At 42.1% G+C, this 25,220-nt stretch overlaps 1 protein-coding gene across 3 annotated transcripts in view; it reads right to left on the minus strand.

Annotated features, from left to right (window-relative positions):
* Positions 1–25,220, minus strand: part of CNKSR2 (connector enhancer of kinase suppressor of Ras 2) — a 248,492-nt gene that overhangs the window by 132,669 nt on the left and 90,603 nt on the right. For 2 of the 3 annotated variants that reach the window (XM_079972208.1, XM_079972206.1), the window contains exon 1: positions 9,170–9,337. The exons of the other annotated variant lie outside the window; for it this stretch is intronic. In XM_079972208.1, the coding sequence (XP_079828334.1) occupies positions 9,170–9,233 (64 nt within the window). In that variant the 5' untranslated portion in view covers positions 9,234–9,337. Of the gene's footprint in view, positions 1–9,169; positions 9,338–25,220 lie in introns of those variants that run through there. 3 annotated transcript variants of the gene reach the window in all.

Consider the following 25,220-nt stretch of genomic DNA (forward strand, 5'->3'; position numbering starts at 1 on the left):
GATAACCAGAGCATGTACCACTCTGGCGAGACAGTCTGCAGGTAGATAGGGTCTCAGCCTATGTACCAGATGGAGCTGGTAAACAGCTGCCCTCGACACAGATTTGACCTGTGCCTCCATGGACAGCTGTGAGTCCAAAATGACTCCCAGGCTGCGCACCTGGTCCTTCAGGGGCACAGTTACCCCATTCAGGACCAGGGAATCCTCCACACCTGCCCGCCTCCTGTCCCCCAAAAACAGTACTTCTGTCTTGTCAGGATTCAACCTCAATCTGTTAGCCGCCATCCATCCTCCAACCGCTTCCAGACACTCAGACAGGACCTTCACCGCCTTCACTGGTTCTGATTTAAAAGAGAGGTAGAGCTGGGTATCATCTGCATACTGATGAACACCCAGCCCAAACCTCCTGATGATCTCTCCCAATGGCTGCATGTAAATGTTGAAAAGCATGGGGGAGAGGACAGAACCCTGAGGCACGCCACAAGTGAGAGCCCAGGGGTCTGAACACTCATCCCCCACCACCACTTTCTGAACACGGCCCAGGAGGAAGGAGCGGAACCACTGTATGACAGTGCCCCCAGCTCCCAGCCCCTCAAGACGGTCCAGAAGGATGTTATGGTCGATGGTATCAAACGCCGCTGAGAGATCCAGCAGAACTAGGAAACAGCTCTCACCTTTGTCCCTAGCCCGCCGGAGATCATCAACCAGTGCGACCAAGGCAGTTTCATTCCCATGATGAGGCCTGAATCCCGACTGGAAGGGATCCAAATGGTCCGCTTCTTCCAGGCGTGCCTGGAGTTGTTCAGCAACCACTCGCTCAATCACCTTGCCCAAGAATGGAAGGTTTGAGACTGGGCGATAATTGGCTATCGTGGCCGCATCTAAAGATGGTTTTTTAAGAAGCGGTTTAATAACCGCCTCTTTCAGCGGGTCTGGGAAGGCTCCCTCACGGAGGGAAGCATTCACCACCCCACGAAGCCCATCGCCCAGTCCTTCCCGGCTAGCTTTTATAAGCTAGGATGGGCAAGGATCCAGGAGACAGGTGGTTGGCTTCACTCGTCCAAGCAGCCTGTCCACATCCTCGGAGGTAACAGATTGGAATTGATCCCACACAACTTGACCAGACAGGACTCTAGCACTCTCCCGCCCCGGCCCTGCTCCCACGGTGGAGTCTACTTCTTCCCGAATCTGAGCGATTTTATCTGCAAAAAAATTTGCAAAATCATTGCAGGAGAACATATGGCCCGTACTGGGCCCCGATGTTACAGGTGGTTCCGCTAAATTGTGAACCACCTGAAAGAGTCTCCTGCTGCTGTTTTCTGCAGATGCAATAGAGGCGGTGAAGAAAGTCTTCTTCGCCGTCGCTATCGCCACTTGGTAGGCTCGACGTTGAGCTCTAACCTGTGTCCGGTCAGATTCGGAATGAGTTATCCGCCACCGGCGCTCTAGCCGTCTCAACGATTGTTTCATTGCCCTCAGATCCGTGGAAAACCACGGGGCTCTCCGGGCTCCATGTAATCGGAGAGGGCGCTTCGGAGCCAAACAGTCAATAGCCCTGGTTAACTCCACATTCCAGCGGGCCACCAGGGAATCGGCTGAAAGGCCATCAACATGGGATAAAGAATCCCCTACCACTCTCTGGAAACCATTTGGATCCATTAAGTGGCGGGGGCGGACCATCCGAATCGGTCCCACCTCCCTGCAGAGGGGATGGGTCGCAGAGAAGTCCAGTTCCACCAGCAAGTGATCTGACCATGGCACTTCTTTCGTTTCACTTTTACTTAGTGTCAGATCACCAACATCCATAGAGGTAAACACCAGGTCCAAGGCATGTCCGCGGCTATGGGTTGGGCCAGACCTATTCAGGGACAGCCCCATGGAGGCCATGCTTTCCACGAAGTCCCGAGCGGCCCCTTGTAAGGTCGTGTCGGCATGGATGTTAAAATCCCCTAGGACGACCAAACTAGGTGTCTCCAGGAGAACATCCGCCACGACCTGAAGCAGCTCGAGCAGGGAATCCTTGGTGCAGCGGGGAGGTCGGTACACCAAAAGGAATCCTGTACTGCCCCTATTGCCCAACTTCCAGAACATGCACTCGGAAAATTGGGTCTTCCCAATAGGACGCCTGGTGCAAACTAATGACTTCCTAAAAATCACTGCAACCCCCCTCCCCGCCCACATGACCTGGGTTGCTGTGCGTAAGAGAAACCTGGTGGACAAGCAGCGGCAAGGACAGGCCCATCTGCTTCATCCAACCAAGTCTCTGTTACACATGCCAGGTCAAGTCCTCCATCCATGATCAAGTCATGGATGGCAGTGGTCTTATGAATCATTGACCTGGCATTGCACAGCAACACTTTCAGGTCATGTGGGTATCCCTTGCTGATTCTAGTATCCATCCAGTCAGGACCAGACCCGGAGGCAGGGATAGTCCTCAGACAACGACTAAACCTGCCTCCTCTGTAATGACATGGTCTGGTCTTAGTGTAACTCCTCCTCCTACCCGTGATCACTGAGATCGGTTGTCCCAGTGCATTCCCCCCTGTGAAACCTGTCCCAGCCATTTTGTTGTCTGGGACCAACTCCCCAGCAGCCCTGACCCCTCCCCTTAAGAACAAAATAACACCTTTAAAAAACAACAACAAAAAAACCAACACAAATAAAACAATACAAACAAAAAACAATAAAAATTACAAAAACATAAAATCAAACAAATTCCCAGGCCCAATAAACATCCACCCCACCCCCCACATACAAAAAATTCAAAATAAAATTTTTAAAACTTTTTAAAAGCACTCTGCACCCCTCCAGCAGTAACAGCAACTGTCCTAGTGAGGCAAGTAATTTCCACAACACAAGATATCAGCTGCAAAACTATTTCAGCAACAGGTGGTTTCTCTGGGAGACTATTAATACCTTACCCTCCTCCATAGCCCAATCAAATAATATTTCAAGGTTGGGTATCAGCAGTTTCAAATCTCTTGTATCACAAAACAGCATAGTGATAAGCACATATTTCAGTTAATTGTTAGTCCATCTAGTCCAATAACTTAATCCTAAAATAAAAAATAGGAAAGATGGGGGGGGACAAGTACCAGTGATCTTGCTAGATTTATGATGGCACAATACTTAAAATTTATGAAAGTTACTCCCCAGCCATTCATATGTAGGAAATAAGCATCACAACTATGTTAATTATAAATTTCAAAGTGTTATAAAATAGTCTGGAGTCATTCATCCATGTTTTCTTATTGCTTCAGCCCAAATGTTGACATTTCCATCATTACATTCCCTACCGTCATGTTCTTCATGCATTCAATATTGAAGAACAAGAGAGCAAGACATTAAATACCTGGCTTGATTTATTTATTAAGATACATAATAAGGTCAGCCCTTACAAACAAAGGCAGGCTCTTTTAAAGATTCTGATAGTCCAGGGGCAAAATGTTCATTTGAGCCCTTCTGTACCTCACTGCACCATGGGTCAATGTAATTTCACCCCTCAGTTTGGGTGGGGGATTAAATATGCATATAATCCCACCCAAAAAAGTCTATATTTGATATCAGAAGCAATATGTTAAGATGCTGTGCCTCTCAATTCAAGGACAATATTTATGACGGATTCAGTTGCAATGTATGCCAGGGTGTATCCAGAAAAATTACTGAAACCCAATTCAATAAATTTATTGGGGTCCACTGTAATCCGTACACACAGCTTGCACTGATACACACATTGGAATTTGTGAAAATAGTGTGTGCTGCTACAACATACCTGTACATTGTGTGCATACTTTGTTACTCTGAGCCACATTCCATCACATTTAGAAGCCTACATAGAATGGCAGAAAATAATCAGAACTGGAAATTCTACAGCACTATTACAGAAGAGTGTTATATGCAAGCTTCACACAGGAGACAAAACTTTCTTTGGAGTGAGGGATGCAGCTGCCATTGCATGCGTGGAACAGACTTCCACTTCCTCTCTTCCTGCAGCCACCCACACACCCTCAGAATCAGCTCCAGAAGGTTAGGAGACCCTCCAGATTTTCAGGACATGAAGGAGGGGCATAGGAAGAAGAAGAAATTCTGCTGCATGAACAGAACCTGCTTACTCAGAGTTGCAGGCAACTCATAGTTAAGGGAGTACACTTCCTCCTTCTCATCAATTCAATTTAGAAATAATAAATGAGGTTCTTCTCGGTAGGAGAGGGGCTGCAGGACTTAGTGCAAGATCCTGGAACCTGGAAGCCTTGAATAGCTTGAAAGGAAGCTCCCTGGATCTGCAGTCCTTTCTCAAAACACTGCACCACAGCCCAAACAGTCCCCATTGTCATTAAAGGCCTGCAGTATATTCCAGAAATGTCACAGCAGAAGAAGTCGCAAAATAATTCTTATGTATTATTGTAATATATTTATAATATTAGGACATCTCACAGTGCTTTTTCCACATAAGGTTTATGTTGTAAGAATTCAAATCATGTACACTGCTGCATATTAGATCTAATCAGATGTCAGATAAACAAACTTTTAATAACTGATATTATATGAGCTTGTGTAGCCAGGAAATTATAAAGCTGCGTGGCATAAGGCTATATTAAAATTCATTACAATGGTATGCCCTGGCTTAAGTTATACCTTTGAAGCCTACAACAAAATTTACACATGAGTAGATCTGCTAGGTGGCAGCACTCCCAATTATCCTGCCTTCCACCTGAACTGGCAGCTGTGAGCCTTTCTCAGACAAATGATCTACCATGACAGAGACCAGGGTTTCTACAAATGAAAAGATTAAATGTTTCTATAATGCTTGTTCATATGTAAACTTTTCCTGCAATCCTCCTGTGACTGGACATAAGATTTGGTTCTTTTGCTTCTCCTCCCCATATTTTCAATATCTATAGTACTAGCAGAAGCCTCAGGGTACATGGAAGTAGGAATAGAGAAAAACTACAGCTGTAAACACAGAAAGAAAACCAAAGGTTTTTGTCACACAATGGCATGCCCCATGCAAGAATAATGCTTATTTTATTTTAGCTAAACACATTTCTTAATGAGCAAGTGCGCTTTTTGGTATTCATAAAAACAGACTCTGGTGAGGAAAAACAATGAAGTCATAATATAGGATACTTTCAAGCATGTTAATGTTATTGAAAACTAGTTTGTGCACATAAGTGAGTTTGGGCTACTATTATCTTCTCTTCCCAAGTCCATTAAGTGTGAAGTGGATATACCAGTAAAGAAAAACTGGAAAATAGCTAATTGATTTTCTTTTAGAAACACAAACAGCAGTTTTTTAAACAGGGAAACCGGTCACTAGTACTACACAAATTAAAGTTAGAAGTATAGGCTTGTAACTTCTGCTTTATTAGTCAAAATATTCAGACCTCAGTCTATACCTAATGACCTGAAAGTAAGCCACACTGAACTTAATTCTAAGTAGGATTTATCTAAAATAAAGACCAAGAAACCCAACAGCAACAACCCCCACAACAAAAAAATCCCCCAAACAACACCCCAGGGATCTTGAGGCAAGTCACAACCATTTAAAATGCGAAAAGCAAATGATAATTCCCAATCCATCTGTTTAATGTTGCAAAGAACATGGCCATGTTGTCCCATGCATTACATGCACAATACGCACATACACAACCAATTCAGAAACCAAATGTTCTAAGTAGGCATCAACTGAATGGTAATGAAATAAACTAGCTTCATTTTCCAATAGAATAAGGTCAAAGTATTAGACCTTCCATTTTTATGAAGCATTTTACCATAATACTGTCTATGTTTTGCAGTTTTGCTGAACAGCAAATCATTGCCTTGTTTCGGGAACCATGTATATAGTTAATAAGCATTATTACACAGGCTTACATAACTATTTATGGAAATACTTACAAGAGTTAAATAACTAAGACCATATGCCTCAAGTTTTAAGGAGGATGAAATTGCCATGCATTAGCAAGGTAAAGAAGTCTGGGAAATCATGCCCACAACATAGCAGTTCTTCATAAATCAGTCATTCAATTGCACCAGCTTCACAGATATATTTGATATTAGCTAGATTTATTCACGCTACAAGCTAGGATTAGAGAACTCCAGTTTTCATACTTGGGATTTTACGAAATATGAAAACTGGAGTTATCTCTAATACATGAAAGCCTTTCCTGTAACCCACATTCATATGTTCATATTGTTGTTTTTACACTGGGAAGGCAAACAAGCAGAAAGACGATAAGTATAGTCAAAAGCAATGCCAGTATAAACAATGTATCTTAAAAAATGGGCTATTTATGCTAAAAGCCTCAAAGTATATCCTTGGGTGCTCAGGATAAGCAGGCAAAATTTCATATTCTGTGATACATTTCACAATGAAATACTGATTTCCAATGCTTCATTCAGAAGCTCCATGTTTGGAAAATGACATGGGATGTTTTTAAAAAAGGATATTACTGCTCTTAAAAAAACCACTTAAAAAAACCACCACCACCACTGTACACACAATTGTCCTCTTATAATACTTATCACATCTTGGAGCCTTCAAGGAAATGTTACAAAATGAAACCAATGCAATATCTATTGAGACACATTGTGTAGAATGTTGATGTAATATTTTTTTACACGTGATTTAAAAAAATCTAAACCACCTAGAATTTTCATTTTAAAAGAAAGAGAAATACAAGCATCTTTCTTGGGCTTCATTCATGCCCAGAATTATGTATCAGTAAATAAGAGATTGCAACTGCATGGAAAATTGCAGACCTGGAAATTTATTATTTAAAAACCAAAACTACATCTTCCAAACCAGGGTCTTGATAAAGAAAACAACTAACTGCAAAGTGTTTTAGTGTTTCAAACAGAACAGGTGTGCTAATGCTCATTCTCACAGAATGTGGTGATCTTATTTACCAAAATAGGGCAATTAAATGCTAAGTGAGCTATGATACTATGCAGGGTAAGAGAAGTTTCTAGTCTTTGGGCACCATACGGCCAAAGTTAAGCACTTTCTGGTTGTGCTGCTTTCAATGGGCCAGAGTTAAGCACATGCTTGGGGCTGTGATCCTAATCACACATTTCCTAAGAGTAAATCCTATTTAATAAACTGGAAATTACTTCAGAGAAAATAACATACTGAAAACACGTACTGAATCAAGCTGAAAAGCTCCCACTGAAATCAATGAGGTTTAAGTATATATTCCCTGCCAAGCCACTACCAAACAGTGAGTAAGCAAAATACTAAAGAAACTGCCTGTTTCAAGAGCGCTGACTGAAACAGGCTTTCCTTGAAAAGTAGGGGAGCATATCTACTGAAAGAGATAGAAGCACATTTGACAACAGTGGCTACTAAGCTTACAGTGCAATTCTATGCATGTTTAAGCAGACTTAAGTTCACAGCATTCAACAGAGCTAGAGTGTGTTTAAGAGTGGGCCACAGATGGACCTCAGCTGTTTCAGTCAAGCAGCAGCTGGATATAACGAAGAGGTGAGGCACAATTTCTCATTTTATCAGCCATGTGAAAATAAAAAATGTCAGTTTCCTCAAAGTTACAACCCACAAATAAAGCAATTGCTTTAACTAGTGGGTAAATAGCAGGACTGATCATCTAAGCCCACATCCTCAAAAAAAGCTCAGTTTCTGATGCTATCAATAATAACAAAAAAAGAAGCTAGGAGTGGACAATGGACTGACAATTGCTAGTGGAGGAAAGCCAGAGGGAGGCGACTAAAATAAATCTCATTCTAACCTCACAAGTGATGCCAGCAGGGCTATAGGGCAACTAGGGAATGACAAAAAGACAGCTGCTGAAAGTGAGTGCTACAGCAGCTCAGCTGCTATTGTGGAGTAGAAGTAAATGACAGCCTGGAGCCCCTCAGGTGCTCCTGGCTTCGCTTCAAGGGAAACAAGTGGAATGCTTAGGAGCAGCAGTACAAGTCATTCCATGTACCATTTTAAAAGGACACCAGACTGTCACTCTCTATGAGATGCAAGCACACCATGTTCTCCGTTCACCCTCCTTCCTTCAGTAGCTTTGTTTTACAGAGCACATGCTTCCCATGACATGTGATGCTGCCACCTTCCCAGCCCTCTGACCCGGAGATCAGCTTTGCAAGGTCTCACACGCCCATGCAGGGCTGCCGTTCCAGCTGCTCCCTCCCTTGCCAGGTCCCGCCGACACCAGAGCCACGGTTCCTCAAGCATGCTGGCGCTGTTATTGCAGCCCCTCTCCTCAAGAGGCGCTGCTGCGTCTTGGCACCTGCTCTCCACTATCTCCCTTGTCATCCTCCTCCATCACCGCCCCTCGCCCCATGGCCAGGATTGTTTTAGCATTCCTCCACAGTTCGAGATGGCCTCTTGGCCATTCTGGGTCGCTGGCTCGCATTTCGTCAAGTGCTCCAAATGGAAGGCATATTTACAAACAGCCACAGGGTATTATTAATGCGCTTATTAAACGCCCTTAGCCTTCCTTTTCCAAATTAACCTCCTTGGGTTGTTGTTGCTTTTTAAATTGCTATTCCGTCTGGCGATCGGGGCTTTTAATCTATCTTTGCTAAAAGTTTTTGGGGTTTTTTTTAAGCCACTCCAATCTCAGCTCGTCGCCCGCCTAACCGGGGGAACGAGGGGTCGGTATCCTAACTGCCCAAGAACTAAGTACCGTAAATGAATGGGAGGCTGGAAGATGTAGCTGGAGGCAACTGCATGCCTCGGATGAGGTCAGAAGTGGATGTCCGGGCGCTCCACTGGAGGCCACCTAAGTCAGCCTGCAGTGAGCAGCGGAGCCCAAGCCCTGGGCGACACGAAAGCGCGAGACGAGGCTGGGAAGGCGCGGTGGGTGCCTTCCTCCATTCGCCCCGCCGCGAGACAGCAAACAGCCCCTGCCAAGCGGCGCCTCGAGTCCCCGGGGACACGAAGCAAAAGCAAAACATAAAAACGAATGGCAAACCCAGAAAGCTAGCTCGAGCCGAGCTGCTGTCTCTGTGTGCGTCTAACGTCGAGAACCTGCTTAAGACATCCAGCCAGTTTTTCCAACATTCAACTCTCCCACGACTCTCCAACATGCGAGGGGAAGGCAAGCCACGCCGTTCCCTCAGAGGAAGGGGAGGCCGGGGGGCACCCAGCCACCTCCCCCCGCCGCCGCCGCCGCCGCCCCCGAGCTCCGGGCTCGCTCTTTACCTTTCATCCAGTCCACCACTTGGCTCGGGGTCCATTTACTGACAGGTTCCATAATGAGCGCCATGGGGAAAACTTTGCGAGAAGTGGTGTCTCCTCCTCAGGAACCGCGGAAAGAAAGGCGGGTGGCGGGTCCGGCTGGCCTAGGAGACGCGGTAGAGTTGGGGGTTGTGGGGGTCGTATTTCAGCTTCTTGCCGGTTAAGGCGCGAAACGGCGGAGAGCGGAGAAGCAGAAGCAGCAGCGAGGCTGCCGGGGGGGGGGGAATCCTCGCCTTCCTCTGGCGGCTCGTCTCCTCTCGCTTGTGTGTGAGCGGGTCGGTGTGGCGCGCGGGCGCGCGCGTGTGCGTATCGGCGCCTCTGGGGGCTTTCAGTTCATGTTGCCCCCTCAGCAGGGAGCGGGAGAAGAGGGCTGCTGCTGCTCCCGCACGCTCCGACGCCTCCTGCCTGCCGCCCCCTCTGACCTGCGGGCGAGAGGCGGCGGCGGCGGCTGCTGCCGCTCCAGGATGCTGGGGGACGTTGTCCGGCGCTGCTCACGAGCACCGAGGGCGCCAAGGCTTAATGGAGCGGCGGCGGCAGCAGCAACGCCCGGAGCCCCGCACACTCGCCGCGTTTGTTCCCAGAGCTGTTCCCTCACGGAGCTGCACGCTTGCCGCGCGTTTTCTTTCTCTGTCTCTCTCTCTCTCTCTCTCTCCCCTCGCAGCCCCCACCTCCCTCACACTGGCGGAAATGACGAGAGTTCAGAGCCGAAAATATCTGAAGTCAAGCGGCCCCCTGAGCGCCCTGGGGAGGGGGCTGCATTTGGGACTTGCAAGCGGGGATTCGAGCGCCCGGAGAGAGATGCCCTCCTCGCGCTGCTATGGAGTCCGAGGGAGTGAAAGGGAGCGTAGGAGCGCGCGCGCCCGCGCATCCCCTCCCGCGGGGAAGGGGGGAGGAGCGCGCGAAGACTCCCTGCTCCGAAGCAGCGCGAGGCCTCGGCGGTAGGTGCAGCACCTGCCTGGCGGAGCGAGGCGCCTGCTTATCCCTCCAGCGTTTCCTGACTTTAAAGCTCTTCCCAGGGGAACGGAGGAGGGAATTACCATGAGGTTATGATGCATACATTACTGAGGGGGAGGAAATCCAGCGGGGTGGGGGTGGCTGCGCGGAGAGCGGATTAGGTATTTCTGTGTGGGCTAGGAAGGTAATTGCCGAGAAAAGCCCTTGGCTCAGGGTGGGGAGGGGGATAGGAACATCATTTTTTATTAGGATGATTCTATTTCACATACTTTAGATCAGCATTCGGAGGCTGTCAGAATAAATGGACCTCCAAAGGAATGGTTATTTCCTTATTTGGCTGCTCAATGTACAGTATGTGATGGATGGCACAGAACAGTAAATGCTGTTATCTTTAAATTGCTCTGATTCCAGAAATCACATCTTTCCCTGTATTAAGAACTCCCTTTCAGGCATGCATGGCCCCCTGGGAGGGGAATATCTTTCTGGACAGGCCTTCTTGCTATTATTCAACAATAATTCAGTTCCAGCAGCATGCCAGGTGCTATACAGATCACTGAATTGCATTGCTTATTGAAAAGTCTACAGAATTCATGGGCGTTTGAGCTTCCCTGGTCAAAAAATGCATTTATGCAGAAGTAAGCCTCATCGATTTTGTGAAATTGACTCCTGTAAGTGTTCATATAGGATCAAAGATAAAGGGATAAGATAAGGTTTGATCAAGGATGAAGGAAGACAGGGCAGTGAAGGGTGAAACCGATAGTAATTGAAGGTGGTCTGGGTAAGCATGAAGGTTACGAAAGTTCAGTGCTGAGACTTGGATAAGTTGCAAGGTTGCTGCAGCAATAGAGGGAGATGCTACCGTGGTTTGCAAAGAAGGAGGTAGGAAGAGTGGAGTGGCAAAGCAGAGGGTGAAAAGGTCAGTTGCTGGGAGAAGTAAACGAGGCCCAGTAATAGCTTACAGGGAGAACAAAATGTGAGAAAGGTGATGAGAAGAAAAAGAAAGCAGATGGGGCAGAAAAGCAAGGGCATTAAAATGTAAATACAGTTAGAGGATGATACAGAAAGGTGACATTCTCTCACCTATCCTAATTACTTCTCTTCCTCATTCTTCACACAATGTATGGCTACCAAGGCGTGTTTAGAAGGCAACATAGAAAATACAGCACCGGCTACTTTTAGCCCTGTATGTGAAGAAGCACCAAGATGGCCTCCACTGTGAGGAGCAAAGCTAGGACCTAACTTCTAGGCTGATAAATTATCATGTTTTATTATCACCATTTGGATTCAAGTCAGAAACAACAGGAAAAAAATGATGGCCACTCTCCAGCTGAAGGTTCTTGTGACTAATATGATAATAAATCACACTGACCACAGTAGAATTGACTCCTGAGTAAACATGCAGAGAGTTGTGCTGGCAATCATTCTGAAGGCAATGGGCCTTCAGTAACAATTAAGTTGTTCCAGTGGTTTCAGTGGAACATACCCATTGTGGCTTTTATATATTTTTTATTGTTTATGTTTATATGTTATAAATAATAAAGCAAGTGCCTTTAGCTAAATTAATGACAACATGTTTGAAGAATAATTGCTGTTCTGCTAGTATGTTAATATAGATTTATATTACCCAGAAAATAACATGGAACACTTTCTCCCCTACGTATTTTATATATTAAATATAATATTTACCCGTACACATGATGGTACTGTTAAGGTGGAAAGAACCCCAAGGCAGAATTGGAAAGGAGGCAGATTTAGGTTCTGATGAAATAAATTAGCTGATGAAATTAACAAGGCAAGTGAGGGATTCTATGCCTGGGTACAATGGTGTAAATTCATCACTTGGTAAGATATTGGTAAGAGAATTCTGTCCCAAAACAAGTGTGTAATTTTTTTTACCTCTTGTATGAGTTTATGTATGCCCATCACTCCACCTCAAAAATAAAATATAGACAGTGGTAGATTGTGTAATGTGAATTGCACGCCATCCCTTGTATGGTTGTACAAATACTATTTTGGTCAACTGTTAGTTAGCTTTTAGCTCTGTTCCTGTGTGAAAAGTTAGGTATGTTTGTACAGGAATTAAAATGGCTGCTGATAATTGAGTACATGCCACCATTTCTTAATCTTTTCTTCCTTAAAGCTGAGAAGTGGGATTAGCCCAGAACAAAATGTAACTGTTAATACATATGACTCATGTTTTCTGCTCAACATTTTGATATAAAGAGGATAGAAAAATACTCTGTGTATATCTATGCAAGATGGCTTAAAAAGCAAATAAAGAGCCTAACATTTTAGCAACAGATTTGTCCGGACATCCCTAAGCCATATCCAGATGGTCAATGGCCATAGGGCCAGCCCTACCACTATGCAAGGTGGAGCAGCTGCCCCGAAGACAGCTTTGGGGCATGCTGGAAAGACAGCAAGCTACCAGTTCTTTAGCTTACTGTTCCCTTTTTTATCGGGGGTAGGGGGTTGTAGATTTCATGTCTCATGAGTCCTGTGTAATGCCCTACATAGCAAGAGCATGATATCCATTCTGCATTTAATGAATGGCAACAGAAAACTGTGCTGCCATGGTGATGGTATCTTGCTGTGGAAGGGGAGGTTTAACCATATTTGTGTTTTGCTCCCCTACCCTTGCTTTTAGAGGAGCTATGTGTACTCTATTACTTGAGAAATTCGCGCTGTATAAAGAGGAAATTTGGAAAGAGACTGAAACTGAGTAGCCTCAGAGCAAAGTATCAGAAGCTTCTCAGCTTGAAACTAGCCAGTTTCAGTGTCCATAAGAGTTCCATCATTACAGAAAATTGGCTTTCAGGTGGAAAAATCAAAATTGGAAATAGAACTGTTAGACCCTAAAACTAAGAATTTGTCAAGAATGTATAACTTGCTGTTGAAATGGAATACTCAGGATGAAACGGTGAAATCTGCTATGATTAAATGGGCACAAGATGTTGGACATAACATTATGATGGCTGACTGGGAACAGTTATGGACCACAGGTATGAAGTTTATGGCATGTAATGCCTTAAGAGAGAATATAATGAAAATGATCTACAGGTGGTACATGACGCCAGTCAAGCTTGCAAAAATTTATCATTTGCCCGATAATAAATGTTGGAAGTGTAAAGAGATTGAAGGTACATTCTTTCACCTTTGGTGGACATGCCCAAGGATTAAGACTTTCTGGGAGATGATTTATAATGAAATGAAAAAGGTATTTAAATATACCTTTCAGAAGAAACCAGAGGCCTTTCTCCTGGGCATGGTTGGCCAATTGGTGTCAAAGAAGGATAGAACTTTCTTTATGTATGCCACAACAGCAGCAAGAATACTTATTGCAAAGTACTGGAAGACACAAGATTTACCCACCTGGGAAGAATGGCAGATGAAGGTGATGGACTATATGGAACTGGTGGAAATGACTGGCAGAATCCGAGACCAAGGAGAAGAGTCGGTGGAAGAAGATTGGAAGAAATTTAAAGTTTATCTACAGAAACATTGTAAAATTAAGGAATGTTAGAAGGATGTTGGAATGAAGTAATGTGGTTTTAGCAGAAATGATATAAAGGATTAAGTAAAAATGGATTGTTAATTGGTGAAAGAACAGAACGTTAAATTATAGTATATTAAGATAAATCATTAGGATAGAAATAAAGATGGAAAGGATTTGCTGAAATATCTAATTGAATTAGAATACAAAAAAGGGAGGTGTGAGGAGGTCAAGGAAATAAGCAAAGGAAAGAAAGTTATGTAAAGGATTGATTTTTTTTAATTATCTGCATCTTTTTTCTGATTTTTTTTCTTTTCCCTTTGTTTTTTTCTGTTTAAATATGTCCTTTATTTTTTCTTTTTGTAACCTTTAAAACCTTAATAAAAATCTATTGCAAAAAAAAGAGTTCCATCATTACAGATTGAGTGCTGGTTATAGGGTAGGGTCGCTGTGTTTGTTTCATGTAAGCTGTTAGCAGTCATGGAAGATCTTTCATGCCATCAGTTATTTCACGGCACTGTCTGGTATGTGCCTGTGATGCATGTAGAACTCCTTACCAGCAAGCACAGTATGACAATGATTCCACTCTTTGGGTGGTGCAAATGCATAAAATGCATTGCTTCTGGACTGCTGGGAATGTGCAACATTCTTGAAATAGAGGCATATCCCTGAGGGAAGATTGTTCTATTCCATTCTGGGGGGAAATGCTCTTCTCTTTTGAGTGCAGCATCTTCAAAACAGAAGCACTTCCTTAAGGGAAGACAGTTATATCCCATCCAACAAATGAGCACAGCTGCACATTTTTCCTCTGTAAACTGATACGGCTCCTTTACATTCTCATAGCCACATTTATGGCAAAACACTGACACCGATGATATCCCGGTCAAATGGAAAAATCCATTTGTTGAAATTGAATTTTATTCATTATCTTACTGTGTCCTGTGCTTTACATTTACCCCCCCCCCAAAAAAAAAAAAAAATCAGTGCTAGCTAATAAATCTGGACATGCTTATTTTTGTTGCAAATGATAAACATAGTTTCATTGTTTTCAGACACAGAAAAACAAAGCAAAAATCAAAAGCTGAAATGCAGGCCTCTCTGTGCAGTGTAAGATGTACTGAAGCCCATTTAAATCAATTTGAGGAGTAGGATTTAGTCAGAGGACCAGATTAAGAAGTGGCCAAGCCTCCGTGGGTTACTTTGACAAGTGACACCAGACATTCATTCAGTCATTCATTTATAAGTATGTATATACCACTTGATATTTCAAAAACATGGTGTCAGGCCCAAAAAAAGCAAGTGTGGTTCACCCAAAATAGCCACACTAGATCCATGGTCTGAAAGTTCCCCATCACTGGCTTAGGCAGTTTAGGACTAAGCTAACTGTTAATGCTGTAAATCAGCTTTCGAAAACAAAATGTAGACATATTTGGTTATCCTGCTTATTTTGTTTCTGTGCACAATTGTACCATGATTTCACTGGCTTTTTTTTTTTAAAGCACCTCCTCAACATGGGAGAGTTAAGTCAGCACCAATGGAAATCCTTTGATTGCTAATAGCATTTCTTTGTAGACGTATGAAGTGGGTCTAAATTCATCAAAGGAAGGGAAGATCAAAACCAGGAGAGGAGGAGAAACAACTATGCATCTACCCACCTCGCCTGGGATCCAGCGCCCGTTACAGTTCAGACAGCTCACTCCACCCACCGCGTCTGAAGAATCAGATGTTGCTCTTCCATTTTAGCTTTTCTTTCCTTTGTTTTGTATATGGGAAGGCTGCAGCTTTATATTTTCATCTGTGGTGTGGTACAAGCTGGAGAAAACATAGGTTTAACCAAACAAATGATGTTCTGAATCAGGGGGGAAACGGATGACAACTGTTCGTCATTAGATATGCAAAGTTCTTTTACTTGACAACAATATTTCTTTAACAAATATTGTCTTTTTGGCTATATCTTAAATATAAGAAAATATAGTGAGTTGTAAACATGCATGTCAGTTGAATCTTTTAATCATGATAACATTTTAACAGCGCTCCTGTTGTATAATCTGAAACACAAATCATTGGCCTCCATAAATTTGTTAATAATTGAAAGCATGTAGGGTTTCATTAAGGCTATTAAGAGATTAAGAGGACTTTCCTAAGCAGAGCTTGGTACAATCAAGTCTATTGATTTCGGCAAGTTTAGAGAGCATCCTAAGTCTGCATAAGATTAAGATGTTCAGCCATTTCAAAGACTTCAACCACTTTTTGCAACATTATATCATTTTAAGTAGTTTTTTAAAAAAAGATGTGAGATTTGCAACAAAGGGGGGAAATCTCTTTATTTTTGTATAGGATTTTGATACAGAAATAAAGAATGCAGAAATCTTACTGGGTTGCACACTGTCAACATAAAAATCATTGTTGCATCTTTTAAAAACCCAGTTCAGGCACTTAGTGTCCTACCCTGCTACTTTGTCTCTTCCCCTTCATCTTCCTCTTTCAGATGCTGTAAGGTAAAACTAAAAATCCTGACAAGAGAGAGGTTAGTGGCTGTAGGTAGTGGCAATAGCAACCAGTTGATCCAACAGGGTCTCAGTGCTGAAAGTTGAGGGTGTTGAAAGTCAAGGGTAAAAGTCCAATGATGTAGGTTGAGCAGGGACCAATGATAATGATTATGGATGTAGTTAATCAGAAAGTCACATCAGATAACACCGGGTGATAGTCAACAAACATATCCCATCAGCAGAAGGGGTTCTACTTGTGCAACAGGACTTTTCCCCTCTCCTCTGCCCACATCCTCCCCAAATCTGCTCCAGAGGGCTGGTAAGCACCTAAAACAAACTTTGGGGGGTGCAGGAAAGGGGGAGAATATTGTGCTGTGCAAGCAGAAATTCTTGTGCTGACGGGACATTCACTTAGTGCTACACTGGATTCCACCCATAGTCTTAAGCCACATCTGGCTGAAGAGGGCCAAAGTAGGGTCTAAGGCTAGGTAGTGCTGATAGGCTTTTCAAACACAGATCTGCTTTTTAAACCTACTCCAGCTTTCTGGATGCCCTCCCCACAATATTACACCAGTGATCTATTTTTTAAATAAAACAATTAGATTCTTGTGCACAGTATTAACCTTTTCACTGCTGTCCATGAGGATCTCTGGATTGGAATAAAGAGACATTCAAAATGATTTTAGCAGGAGTGATACCTCACTTCTGGGCCTTCTAATGCCCTTGTTTGGGGATATGATCCACTTGGCTGTTCTGGGCACTGGCCCAAAAGGCAAGAAATGAAGGCTCTAGCAGCTGCTATTATAATTCTAGCTCAGACTCGGATCTAGAGAGGAACACAACCCTTGTTTGGATCATTCCAAACAGTGGATCATTCAAATAGTGCTGATACCCACCTAATACATTGGTTCCACTCACACTTTGAGAACCTAGGGCCCAAGCTGCAGCTGAATCAGAAAGATCTCTTTCCTGAACAGCAGAAAAGCTGGACTTCTGTATACATACTTGGCTAACCTTAGCACATCACTGTCAATATCACCAATTACCATATGTCTTTCCCATACTTCCCAGTCCTCTGTCACTGATTCTAAAATGTAGACTATAATTTAGTCCTTGTGTACCTTTTTGCATTTCCAAGGAGAGAGCGTGATCCTTATTACCAGCAAGTATAAAAAGAAATCTTGCAAATTTCTGACTCTCACTGTGTTAAATGCAGTGTTTATTCAAAATGACATCACCCTGAAAGGTAAATTCATTGAGGAAAAACCCACATAAACAGCATGTGAAGCTATACTTTCAAGGGGACAAAAAAGAGTGGAGGTGGAGGTAGGTTCATTTTTGCATCTACATTTTTAATAAGAGCACATTTATATACAAATGTCCAATAAATTTTCTAAAAATCCCAAGCAAATTATTATGCATTTAAATTCTTTTTCTTTGTAAAGATATCCATATATGTATCCATATCTGCTGTATTATTTAAATCCCAGCACTAATTATTTATGGTACATTTTAATGTCACTATGACAAGATGCAAAATTGCTGCTGGGAAGAATGAGTCTAGAACTTAAAATGTAATAAAAACTGGGACTTAACAAGGATAGGGAGACCAAAGCTTTAAGGGTGTTTTTCTTTAAAATAATAATAATAATAATTTGAATATTCAGATTCTATGTCTAAATATGGTTAATAAAAAAAATGGACATGACTAAATTAAGCCTATTAATTACCATGGGTTTACTATGAGTAAAGGTTAGTTGATTAGCATCCCTGCTCTAAAAGCATAGTGTGTGTAGAGTGTAATAAAAGTAAGTAAAGGGTTGGGATGTGTGTCGAAAAGCTGAAGTTTGTGTGTATGTGTGTGTTCTCTTGTGAGATTTAAATTGCTTTGAATTGCATTAGCCACTTCTTCACACAAGTAATGAATTATGGAAGTGCATCCATTGCTGCAAGCAACTTTATTTGAAATCTCTGGTCCTTTCTAGTAAAACGTATGCTTTAAGGAAGAGGGTAATCATCATGCAGATCTGTGCAGATTGATGTAAGGAATTTATTACAGCCTTACATTTATCACTAGATGAGTGTACACATGCTCTGCAGAAAATGAATCCTGCCTTCACAGGTGTTTTGAGGTTCTGGCTGTTTGAAAAGAACTGGCAGTCTAATTGTGCAGTTATATTGTATTAGATCCCATGTTGCTGTATGTCATGCTGCGAAAACACAGTTGCTGTAAAGAGTTTTATAGAAGCTGATGACTTTCAAACTTCTGTGAGATCAGAATTAAACCATTAGATTTAATGAGACTTTGTACTTGATGGCATCCCATTAAACTGGGGAGAGCTGAGCAACCTGGATGCAATAAAGCAAAATTATTTTTCTATTGTTTGTTTATTGTATCAGATCCAAGATTTTCAGCAGCCAATATAGCTTAATAGATTCTCATCACAGCATCTGCTATGTCAAGACTTCACAGGTGGAGGCCTCTATTAGGCAATTAGGCTGAATACAGGGGACTCATCCATTTTACATGCATTCATGAAGCCCTAGTAAAATAATACAAATAGCACCTCTCTGCCAATGCAAGCTCAATAGCTTACATCTGTGTTGTTGCATGAACCCCATCTTAAATGATTTTCACATGGGGGGCGGTGTAAAACATGTAGAATAAATTATTTTTAATGTACTTTTCCCTATACAGCAAATAAATTGTTTTTGTTTGTTTTTTAGTATAAAGTTTTTAAGTATATAGTTTCCATATACCTTGCAAGCACTTTGAGAAAACATAAAACACAGCCTATTAGTAACAGAATGAATAGGGCAATTGTGTACTTGAGGACTTAGAAATAACAGGCATTCAGCTTTGATGCTTGTTTGATCTCAATAAAATAAATTGGCCAGACATGACAGAAGTTGTGAGGCTGAGTCTGCAAGTCATTAACACACATCATTATTCTCTGCAAAACAGTGAGGCGTTTAGCTACAATATTCCTTTTGAAGGGCATCTCATTTCTACCCTATCTAGTTATGGTTACACTTCGTTCTATCTTTTGCCAGCAATACCCAATTCCATGGTTAGCTTCCAGAGCCTTGAGCCATTTACAAGATTCCATGCTCATTCATTGGCTGGCTTTGATCTATAAAGCCTTAAACAGCTCAGGACCACAATACCTCAAGGACTGCCTCTCCCCACATGAACCAATCTGGACCCTGCAACCATAATCTGTCATTGACTGGCTGGATGCAGAGGAGTGGTGGCAGCCGCCAGTTTGGGAACCCCCCGAGGGAGTACCCATGGGAAGACATCTCAGAGCCAGCAGATTGGTTATGGGATGACAATTAGTGGCCAGAGGGAAAAGAGGGAGGACGAGCAGACTGCGAAGAGAAAGGGTCCTACGCAGTGAGTGTAACAAGGTTTAGTGAGCAGGAAGTGTCGGGGGCAGAGAACAGTTCAGATTGAGGCAGAAGAGGGGCTGGAGTGGTGTGGGGCCAGGAGACAGAGAAGCAGGATGCTGTGCCCCACAGTCGTTACAGCAGCATGCTCACCGAGTTGCATTTTAAGCACATTAATCTGAAACCCACCATTTTCTCTCATGTCTCTTGGTCATGGCATAGCTCAATAGCCGGATTGCACCTTCTCGTTTCTATCTGCCATAATCCATTTCCATCACCAGTGATCCCCACTTCATTCTGAAGCAGGAAAAGCAAGATGAAATCCAGATCAGTTTCACCAATGCCACATTTGTGTGTGTGTGTTTTAATTATGAAAGAAGGTCAAAGAAGAAGGAGCCATCTGAGGAGTGCCTTGGCAAAGCCATCAGACTGGCCCTAGGATGCTGGTGCACCACTCGACATAATCAGGCAGGAAGGTGGAGTGAACCATGTCAGGTGGAGCACTGGCTACATCCAGACCTACTGAGCTTCACAAAGGTGGCAGCTTTGTGTGTCTTCAGCCTGTACTGTTGGTTGTACCATCTGATGAGACAAATTGATGTAGCTCAGTTCTAGCTAAACTTGGATAGACTTTTGAGGCAAGTGGGGGGAAAGCACAACCTGATACAAAGTGCTTTCCTCTGCCTAGATTGGGGGGGGGGGCACTTCTGATTCGCAATGGAAAATGCAGTTTTCTACTAGCAATAGTTTCTACCGAAAATATGCTGGAAAATGACATTTACGTTAAAAGTAGGTCTATGATACAAATATAAACAATTCCAAACCACAAGATGAAAGAAGAGAGGTGAGGGAGAGAGACAGACAGACAGACAGACAGACAGACAGAGAGAGAGAGCTGTTTCCCACAGTCACTGATGATTGTATCAGAACCAGTGGAGTAGTGTGGGGGGTGCAGGGGGGGCCGGCCGCACCAGCCGCAACATCTGGGGGTTAGGGGGCGCAAATCCATGGGTTAGGGGGCGCAAATTACTTGCCTTGCCCCGGGTGCTGACAACCCACGCTACGCCACTGATCAGAACTGTCCAGACCTAGTGATTATACAAATCTGATAACTAGGTGTTTCCATGTCTTGTTGCTCATGTATTTGATCATGATGTCCAACTCACAATACACTAGCACTGCAACAAAGATGAACAGGCCACATATAATGAAATACTGAGTTGTGAGTATTTTCCCTTCATACACATGAACCAAACATACATTAGGGGTGGGGGTTGTAGTGAGATAAGGCAGCAACTAACTCTGAAAGCAAGAAACAGTTTCGAAAGTTTTCCCTCACTCATTTTAGTAATAGAGGCTGTAGTAAAAAACTCTATACAGTGGTACTTCGGGTTAAGTACCTAATTCGTTTCAGAGGTCCGTACTTAACCTGAAACTGTACTTAACCTGAAGCACCACTTTAGCTAATGGGGCCTCCTGCTGCTGCCGCGCCGCCGGAGCACGATTTCTGTTCTCATCCTGAAGCAAAGTTCTTAACCTGAAGCACTATTTCTGGATTAGCAGAGTCTGTAACCTGAAGCGTATGTAACCTGAAGCGTATGTAACCTGAGGTACCACTGTACCCAGAAACTTAGTATTCCAGAGTTTCTTTAGACACAGATCTATGCACAACCACTAAGGAAGATCATATGCTGGTTTGTGGGTAAGCTGATTCCTGAGGGGTTATGCATCCACTTTCAGCTCAACACTTGCACAGACTGGTGCTCCACCTTTGGCTTTTCTAAATTACAATCTTTATGATTTATCATGCCATTAAAGTATAGTACCTTTAGCCAAAAAGATTAGAAGTAATGTGTATCCATTCAAATGAACAGGATTCTATGTATGTAGCAGGTACTATTAAACAATGTTAATGTCAGCCATTGCTACTTTTGTGTGTCTGATATTGGGTTTGAGAATAATTACTGAAGTAAAAGAAACCCAGAAGTGCTTTTGAGCGGTAGTTCGTACTTCAACATTGAAAATATCATCCGTGTCATACAGCTTTCGGGCAAACCTTGGAACCACTTCCGAACCTCCTCTAATTGGTTAAGTACAAAGCCAGCTTTGCAATGCTCACAGAATTCGTGGCATCAGCTTGATCTGATGAGGTTCAAATATTAAGTATAAGATGGTCCTGATGTCCAAGTATTGTACTGCTTTCATCATATTTCTATGTAAAGGAGAGGTGGGGGGAGAAGGCTGGAGGGCAGTCCTACAAGGAAAGGAGCAGGCAAAGGGGGCGGGGGAGATTAAAAAGGGAAATCAAGAAGAATGCCTAATGCATATGTGTATTTTTTATGCTTTTCTATAAAAGCGCTTCTCTGATCCTCTGAAAATGTCATATAACTGCAATATTACCATGCAGGCTCATTATTAAATATGTTCCCTTTAGATTACTGTCATAGGTTAACACCAGTTTAGAAGATTTGCTTATCTCCTAGCTCAGAGAAAAGGAAGCCCTGCCTCCTTCAAGGCCAATGTAATGGGTGCGCAGGGGATTGTCTGTCAGAGACAGCTAGGGGTGATTTGCCTTCTTCCCTAAGGAGACTGGATGTGTCATCTTTGCAATTCTCCATCTGGCAGGAGAGAAGTCTGGAGGTTACATATCCTTGAATTCGCTTCTGCTGACCTGAATTGCTCCATACATTCTCCGCCTGTACTTGTGCTGGGGTTGCACAATTGGCATATATATGTCTTTACATGATTGTATTTGTCTTATGCATTCAGTGTCACACTGCTGCTAGTACACTCCAGCTGTAATTTAGCACCAATATGCCAATTATTTGCACAAAATGTATTGTCTGTCGCCATAGGACCCTCTGTGCTTGTGCCATTCACATTGTACAAGATGACATTGCATTCCCTCAAACTATGTTCTCAGTTCATTTTCCCTACTCCTTTATTTTTCATATCTGTGTGAAGAGGTGGTTTTGATATGACACCCTACTAATGAATACAACCTGAGAGTTTTTCTGCATTAAATCAATCAGCATAATGAGGTAGTATTGGCTACTTAAATCCCCTTCAAATAATTTTGTGAAGATTTGTGCCCATATGCTTAACCTTTTATTTGCATATTATTTAAAATAAGTTATCTCAACATTTTATAACAACGTGTTTTTGTATAGCTTGCTCTTTTCTTAATCAGCACAGTGGTTTTTTGTTGTTGCTGCTGTTCATTCATTTATAAACTGGACTGCATCACTGGCTGACTTATTAAGAATCTGGATACTCTGGATACAACAGTTCAATTTTTTAAAAAAATAAAACAAAAATGTTACATTGGTGGTTGCATGCTGTGTTATCTTTTCTTAAATCTGTTGTTTTAAGTGTTGTGCACTGTACACACAGTGCTTAAAATAAAATAATAGATCTTCAGCCAGAGTGAGCTGCTGTGATCAGTTGCATCAAGTTCCCCATAATCAATGAATGGGATTAAAAAGTCCAGGCTGTGAGCTATTCACCAACAAAGTGCCTTCTGAAGCTTTTAGCAACTCACTCTGCAAATCTGGAAGGACAGGGTTTTTAAAGCAGAATCTGTTACTGTACAGTAAACTGGAAAATGCAGGTGTACTTTTGCTTTTATGAGAGAGTATGTGGTCCCAAGCACTGAATGTGTTGGTTCACTTTATGTTTTGTTAGACATATTCAATCCTTTTACGAAGCAATATACAAAGTAAGCATGGTCTTCATTTACAGGATCCCAGATAGCAAACTTCATTAGAAGGATACCAGAAAAGCAACAGAAGAATCTTTTGGGTGAAACCAAGGGCTTGCTTAGTTCAGCATTCGGTTTCCACAGTGGTTCACCAGATATTGATGTGAAGCCCACAAACAAAATATGCAATGATAACAATAATTTTATTTATACCCTGCCCATCTGGCTGGGTTTCCCCAGCCATGTGGCTTCCAGCATGTATACTTTTGACCAATTAAATATTATGGTTTAACATTTTGTACTTACCAAGATTTCTGCTTTAAAAATAAACTGTTTTTCTATATATCTCAAAGACATGAAATGTATCATTGGTGTACAGTTTATACTTCAGTATGGAGATTTTAATGAATCAACAGAGAAACTGAAAAATACATTATTTTATTAGTGTTATAGCCATCTACATCGCAGCTAAACTGCATTTAATAGAATGTGAGCTGATTTTGCTCTATTGACTTTAGCTGAACTAAACTGCCTTAAAGTACTTCAGCTTAATTGGATTGTGGATCAGAATGATGCCTGCAATTCTACTGCAACTTTTTTTGTCTGTTCAGAGAACATTGTGCAGTGTTTCCAGTGTGACCACATGTGACCATTGCCAGAGTTTACAAGCTCAGTTTGAATTAAACTCTTATGACCTGCCAATGTTTTGATTAATTTGATATCAGCATATGACTTGATTTAACAAGACGCACAGTACATTTGACAATCTGTGCTACAAGACATTGCCAATTATATACTGACATTCTTGTTTCCATCACAGTGTGCTCTTCGTATCTACTTGTAACGTTAAATACTTGAACCTTTGAACAGATGCACCCATTTCAAAAATTGCTAAAGATGTACCCTTAAAATGCATAAATTTGACTCTGCTATCTTCACTCATTTATCGTATGATGTTCCAGGCACTCTCTTTACCTATCCTTAGGGATTATGCTAAGGGGAGAATGGTGGAAATGTGACAGAAATAGAGCTACTGCAAGAAACATCTCAGTTTAAATTTCAACAGCATATTATGCTTCAAAGTACTATACCTTGCCAGAACCAACTTTTCTGACCATCTATTTTTGAATGCAATGTTTATAAAAATGCATAAAAAATCTGACTTTAAGAAACAAACATTCTGTGTCTGATACAAGCTATATAATGGAATGAAGATAGAGTTTTGATGTTTCTCTTTGTAGTTACCTACAGCTTTGAGCTTAATCTTAGAACTGTAAGAATCTTTACTGAAGATTCTGAGTATTCTTTGCTTCTTTTTAAAGAACAAATTTGTCTCTTTTATTTATTTATTTGAGAAAGCTAAGCATATGGTTTACTTGTCTGAATTCAAATACATACTGCATTTGCCTGCATGCCCATTTTGTATTTCATTATTCTGTATCACAACATGGTAAACTTGTGCTAAAGTGGTAAACTTGGGGGGGGGGGAGCAAAATGAAATCAATATGTGCTAAGGTGCCTAAAAATAAGCCCATTTAATTCTGTCTAATTTAGCATCATTGTATGTATATTTTCCCTTTTTCAAATTCTAAAAATGGTAAGCAGATTACTATTCTGTGTATAAGCACGTGCCTACATCCATAAAAATATACTTTATTGTAGTCAAATAATATAATGCATTACATAACCCAGTGGCTTGATAGCAAAATGAATAATGCAACATTTATTTTATTCCAAGATAGGTCAAGCCCAAAAAGCCCCCATCATAGCTAGTTAGGTGTTTTGACTTTAATAAATTATAAGACCAGCTCCTTATAATATTCTCCTAAATTATACTGCTCCTTCATACATCTGCAAATACATGGTTTTAAACAGCTACATTCCTGTATTCCAAGAACTAATCTGATCTAGTCATTAGCATTAGTATGTTATAATATGTTAAGGAAACAATTAGAGATGACAACAATCATCTAGTCTAACAACTGAGAC

Source organism: Podarcis cretensis, assembly GCF_951804945.1.
Source record: "Podarcis cretensis genome assembly, chromosome: 4".
Taxonomy (NCBI): domain Eukaryota; kingdom Metazoa; phylum Chordata; class Lepidosauria; order Squamata; family Lacertidae; genus Podarcis; species Podarcis cretensis.